At 46.9% G+C, this 6,000-nt stretch overlaps 1 protein-coding gene across 6 annotated transcripts in view; it reads right to left on the reverse strand.

Annotated features, from left to right (window-relative positions):
• Positions 1-2,512: 2,512 nt before the first annotated feature.
• The window catches only part of ATP6V0A1 (ATPase H+ transporting V0 subunit a1), a 63,332-nt gene continuing 59,844 nt past the window's right edge, over positions 2,513-6,000 (reverse strand). For all 6 annotated transcript variants that reach the window (XM_069067669.1, XM_069067668.1, XM_069067667.1 and 3 more), the window contains one exon: positions 2,513-4,267. In XM_069067669.1, coding sequence (XP_068923770.1) covers positions 4,174-4,267 — 94 coding nt within the window. In that variant the 3' untranslated portion in view covers positions 2,513-4,173. The remainder of the gene's footprint in view (positions 4,268-6,000) is intronic.

Here is a 6,000-nt window from a genome sequence, read left to right on the forward strand (position 1 = left end):
GAGGGAAATAACATTTCTTAGTTTGGCCACTAGAGAGCAGTGCAACCCTATCATAGATTCAATTAGCTGGGACTCACAGAGTCCAGAGGGTTCAGGGAACCAATGCTCCTCCCTGCAAGTCCAGCAGGGGTGGGGAACCTGCAGCCTCGAGGCCATATGTGGCCCTCTAGGTCCTCAAGTGTGGCCCTTTGAATCCAAACTTAATAAAATAAAATTTATTAAATATTGTATTATTTTATATATTAAATTTATTAAAATATCCTTAATAAAAGAATTTGTTCTGTAAAACTTGGATTGTCAAAAGGTCACACTTGAGACCTTGAAGGCCACATGTGGCCTCAAGGCTGCAGATTCCCCACCCCTGGTCCAGTCCCATCCTGAAAGACAGAGGTGGCCAGTACAATTGTGATTCTTCTTCCCTCCTGTGTCATAGGGACTGAGGTATTTTGTCTTAGTTTCCTGCATTAAAGCTCTCCTGGATGGCCAGAATTAGCAGGAGCTCCAAAAGTGTGTTGAGGGATGAGAATGGGAGAAGGATGAGCTGAAGAGACCTAGGGACAGTATTGCAGTGACTCTTGGGGCTTCTTCCAGATTGCATGGGGCAGGAACTGGACTCAGCCTTGGGTTAGAGTGGCACTGAGTAGGCCATGCTCTAAAGGTTTGTGAAGCTAGTCAGTCAATAAATACTGACTAAGCACCTGCTATGTAGCAGGCTTTGTGCTAAGAGCTGGGGAGAGGAAAAGAGGCATGACAGTTCCTGGCCTCTAGGAGCTTGCAAACTAACAGGGGAAGATGACAAGTAAATGTGTACAGACATGCTATATACAGGAAAAATAGGAAATAATTGAGGGAAAGCAGTAGAATTGAGAGGGGTTAGGAAAGTCAACAGGAGAGTAGGGATCTGAGAGAGTCCTTAGAGAGGAACTTGATACAAGTTCCAAAGAAGGCTCAATCCCTGTGAGAACCCACTCCCCCACCAATCACCCTGAGCTTACTTGCCAGGCACAATGCCAAGTGCTGGGGATATAAAGGCAAAAGTAGGGGGCAGAGCACCCTGTGAAGAGCATCTCACACTGGCCTTGGAATCAGGAGGACTAGCTGTGTGAGCCTGAGCACTTAAGTCACTTAGCCCTGACTGGCTCAAAGAAAAGGGAAGGGGGGGGGGCAAAAACAGCCCTCAAAGAGCTCACAGTCTAACAATGGAGACTTGTAAGTAGGTACATAAAAGCTATAGACAGACTCCATGGGAGGTTGTCTAAGAGGGGAAGGCCCTAGAAACTGGGAAGATCAGGAAAGGCCTTCCTACTGTGAAAAGTGGGATTTGACATGCATTGAAGGAAGCCTAGACACTTAAGAGATGGAGGGGGGATTCATTCCAGACAGTGAGGACAGCCAATGGCAAAGGCACTGAGTCAAGAGACAGTGTCATGTTTGAGAAATATCAAGTAAACGCAGCATAGCTATGAGAGTGCAGGGAGGGGAGCCTAAAAGTAATATTAGGGGATGTTATGAAGAGCTTTCAGGTGTCAAGTGGAGGAGTTTATGGTTGATCCTGGAAGTTTATGGTTGATCCTGGAAGTCATTGAGGACGGGCATGACAGGGTCAGGCCTATGCTTTAGAAAAATCCCCTTGGCAGCAGCTAACCGGCCTTCCACTCCCACCCTCATTCTCAGAACCAGCCCAACACCTTGGATTCCTGGTTTTGGCTGTCTGGAAACAAGCCAAACCTTTTATCTCAACCAGCTCCCCTCCTATTAGGCTGGGAGAGGAAGCTTCTCTCTCAAACAGGCTGAGTTCTAGATCTCTTCTTCAAGATAAGTATGGAGCTGACGTCTTAGTCGACTTCTGGGGGAGTGGTGGGTGGTCACCAGGGACCAGGTAAAATGAAGAGGCCTATTCTTCCCCCCCTTCCAGGAGTATAGGTCGCTTCAATCCTGCATTCCTTTTATTGTTTGTCCTTTGGAGAGAGAGATGCAAGGACAAGAACAGCAAGGAGTTTGAGGAAGAACAACCTCCCTAAATCCCTCTTCTGCCTGCCTGTCAGAGGGCCTCACATATTGCCTATGCCTCAGAGATGGAGCTGAACTTTTACTCCATTATAGAGGCTGGGGTAATAGCCAGAAATAGCCCAGCTGCCTAGTCCCTAGCTCCTGGGAAACAGGGCCTTGGAGAAGGGGGGAAAGGAGGGCTAGTGCCAAGTCCATAGACAAGATGTTTCTCTTCCCACAACTGTCTGGGCATGGGGAAGACAAAGGCTGGTCCTTGCCAGGCCCCTATGGGTGGAGTTTGCAACGCTGCCCTTGGCTCCTTGGAAAGGGAAGGTGCCAGGGAAATGTGAGATAAGGTGAAAATTTCAAACTAAGGGCTCCGGCCAGGGTCACTCCAGCTGCAGCCTTTGGTCAGGCAGAATGAGAATAACAGGGGAATGGGTAGAAATGGTCAGAAGCTGGGGAGAGGGAACAAAGGTGATCTGATCTAAGGTGATGAGAAAGAGGACAGGGACAGAAGCAGTTGAGTGGAACTAACACACTTTATTCAGCACAGGCATGTTTTCAGAGGGCCCTTGCACAGAGCTTCCTCTCATGTGACTCCATTTTAAACAAATTATTATAAACACACAGAAAAGGTCATGTAAACAAGGGCCAGGGTGGGCAGGGGAGCACCATGCACAAGGAATTGAGGCAGGTCACAGCAGCCAGCACACAAGGAATCAAGCTTCCCCTGCTCCTCATTCTCCAACACCACTTGGCATTGTATCTTGGCTCATGCATTTTTCCCTGGGGAAGTAGAACCATCCTCGATTTCTCCAGTTGTGCTCACATGTCCCAGACAGACTTAGACACCCTTTCACTGCCTGAGAGGACAGCGGTCAGAGGAATTCCCTACACTGATTCATTTGTAAAGGCCAGGAGTGACAATAAGGACATGTGTGGGGATGGGTGCCAATTTAGCTACAAATGTCATGGCTACTGGGGCCACTGTGCCAACACATGATTAAAGGACCATGAACCTGACAGCCCAGTATGGGTCAAGGTGAAGTGTATCCTCCAGAAGTACAGTTTGGTTATCTCCATTTAGCAAACTGGGTGTTCCCTGCACTACTTCCCATGCCTAACTATAGCTATTTGTGAAAAGTAAATTTGAGGGTGGGAAGGGACACAAGAGCTCTGAAAAACAAGAAAGGCCCACCAGTCTCACACATCATTGTGGGTGGCCATAGTCCATACCAAAACAGCATGATTGTGGAGGAGGGAAGGGGTCAGGATCTTTGGGGCTCCCATTCTGTTCCAAACAGGATGTCTCGGTGCAATATAGTGTTCAGCTGTCCTCAGAGGAGTTATGAAAGGCTTGAGGTGGGGGAGGGGGGTGGTAGGAGAAATGTCAGCTAGGAGAGGGAAATCCCAATGTGTTAAGGAGAAAGCAAGGACTCTTGCTCTGGGTAACTCTTTCTCTGCACTTTGGATATATGGGAGGGATTAAGGAGTTAAGAAATCTCAAATAAAGAAACCTCCTTAGAACACATGGGTTTGAGGAGTAAAGAGGGAGCTCCTGATCCTAAGTCTCAGGCCACTTCCACCCTCTTTCTGTTCCAACTGAGCTCCAGATTGCGACAGAACTCACAAAGGTTCATGGTTGAAGGGCACAGGGAAGGAGATAAAAATCTCCCTCCAAGATCTGTTGTTGAGTTTAAGTGAAATTGCTCCTTCCTGAGATTTGGGAATTCCTCCAATAATTTCTGCTAGAGGGATAGGGCATATGCATCAGGAGTGGGGAGCTACTGTTTCCCTTGTCTAAAGAGAGGGGAAAAACTCCTCCAAACACCTGTTGCTGCTTGGGTGCAAATGTGAGAAGGATAGTGAACACAGATTGGGGAAAGGTCTTCCCCCTGGCCTCTATAATGTCTAATGGGCAGTTATCTGGGAAGGTAACTTGGCTCTCTGGTCAGTGGCTACATCAGAATCATAGCTGTGCTGCTCAAGCTCTTCGTGGAATACAAAGCTGTGGGTACCAGGGACAGAACTGGGGAGCAATCACAGTCTACATGACTTCCACAGATGGCTAGAAAGGTTCAATGGTAGCCAGGCCTCAGGGATCACAACAAACACAGGCTGGAGAGGAGTGAATCATCACAGTAGGGCTATGGGACGTATTGGGACAGCGTGGACCACTGGTCAGTCATCAAACTTTCCTTCACGAATGTAGTCGAAGGAGAAGGGAAGGAACTGGAAGCCAGTCCCACTGTAGAACTTATTCTGGAACTCAACCCTGGGGAAAGGAGGATAGAGAATAAAATTGATCACTGCATGGCACTCCATAGTTTGAGAAGAATGGGTTGCCTTAGGAGGTAGTGTAGCCCCATCACTGTAGGTTTTCAGGCAGAGGCTAGATAATCATTTGTCAAAGATGCTATAGTCATGGGTTAGGCCCTTAAGGGCCTCTAAGGACCCTTACAGTTTGGATTCTAATAAACCCCACCCCAGGAAACAACCCCATGGGCTCAGTCTCACAATCTTATCAACCAGAAATCCTTCCCAGCTTAATCAGCTAACATCTGACTCCCCTGGCCTTGGGAGTCCCAGAATCACAGAATCCCAAGAGCTGGAAAGACTTCCAAGCTCTTCATTTCACAGAAGAAGAAATTAAAACCTACAGGGAAGAAACTGACTTGTCCAAGGCCATACACTACTGTTAAAGCCATGACTTGCATCCAGTCCAATGCTCTTTGTTACCACACTATGCTGCTTATTCTTTGGTTGTGCCCTTCTCTCACCTTCCTCAAGGACACACTGTTACTTGTCTGTATCTCATGTACTGTGGCATACATTTGTGGTTAATATTTTATTCCCTAGCCTGATATTGGTGAGTCTTCTTGCCTTGCCACTGGAGTCAAATGCTCCGGGTCTTGGTTTCCTTATCTATAAAATGGGTCTGGGGGGGGGGGGGATTGAGCTAGATTGTTGGCCTGCCAACTCCAGGGCAGCCTGAGCCAGATGAAAATGCAACTGGGAAATGTTTTACAAAATAAAAGAAACAACAAAGATAATGTGAATCTGTTATTTTCTAAGTCAATATGCAGCCTCCAGGGGTCAGTTTCTCTTTGAATTTGATACAGCTGGGCTCAATGCCTTCTTAGGTCCCTTTCTGTTAGCAGCAGTGACACCACACACTCCCTGAGGTCTGGATTTGTGTCCATGCAATTCTCTTTGTATAGCTCCATATATAAAAGATGCTTTTTATTAAAGGTTATTTTTTTTAAGTGAAATGTTTCCACTGAGGTTTTTTTTTTTTAAGGTCCTATGGACACACCCAGCACCACTGTCCATGCTTCCCTGGTCCCCCCCATTTAGGCTTAAAATAACTCATTGTTACCCACAGTCTAACACCATAGGCAGGATCCAGGAGCCTCTCCATGTGTATTTGCCTCAATGAAACCTTACGGAGTCCTTCTTGGGACAGATGGTGCTTGTGGAGGGGAGAGGCCTCTGCCTTCCGGAATAAAGGCAGGGGCTTGACAATAACACATCTGAGCCATCACAGGGAAGCACTCAACAAATGCCACTGGAGAAGTAGTGTTTTGGTAGCTACAATGGATATTTTCTATTGAAATGTGACTATTCCCAGGAAATGGGGGAGGTGAGGAGGGGAAGTATTCTTAAAGCAATGGCAAAAACATTCTCAGACCACAAAAACATCTTGTGAGTAGGAATTCTTCTCTTGGGGACTAAGGGGAAAAACAGAACTTCAACTCCCTTCCCAAGCTGCTTGGCCTCTGTTCTCTGCAGTGTCCCTGAGGCTAGTTTGAAACTTCTTCTGTAACCAGAGTTATATGGAGGTTGTTTGGCTGTTCCTGCTCCTTATAAACTCTATCTTAAGATTATGACCCTGGACAACTGCCCAGCCACCAAACAATAGCCAAATATGGAGAAAAAAATCTGATTCAGAGTGAAAGAAAGAGAGAGAGAGAGAGAGAGAGAGAGACAGAGACAGAGAGAGAGAGA

This window comes from Petaurus breviceps, unplaced genomic scaffold, assembly GCF_028583685.1.
Source record: "Petaurus breviceps papuanus isolate PSGF00001 unplaced genomic scaffold, PetGlider_PUasm1.0 90750, whole genome shotgun sequence".
Taxonomy (NCBI): Eukaryota; Metazoa; Chordata; class Mammalia; order Diprotodontia; family Petauridae; genus Petaurus; species Petaurus breviceps.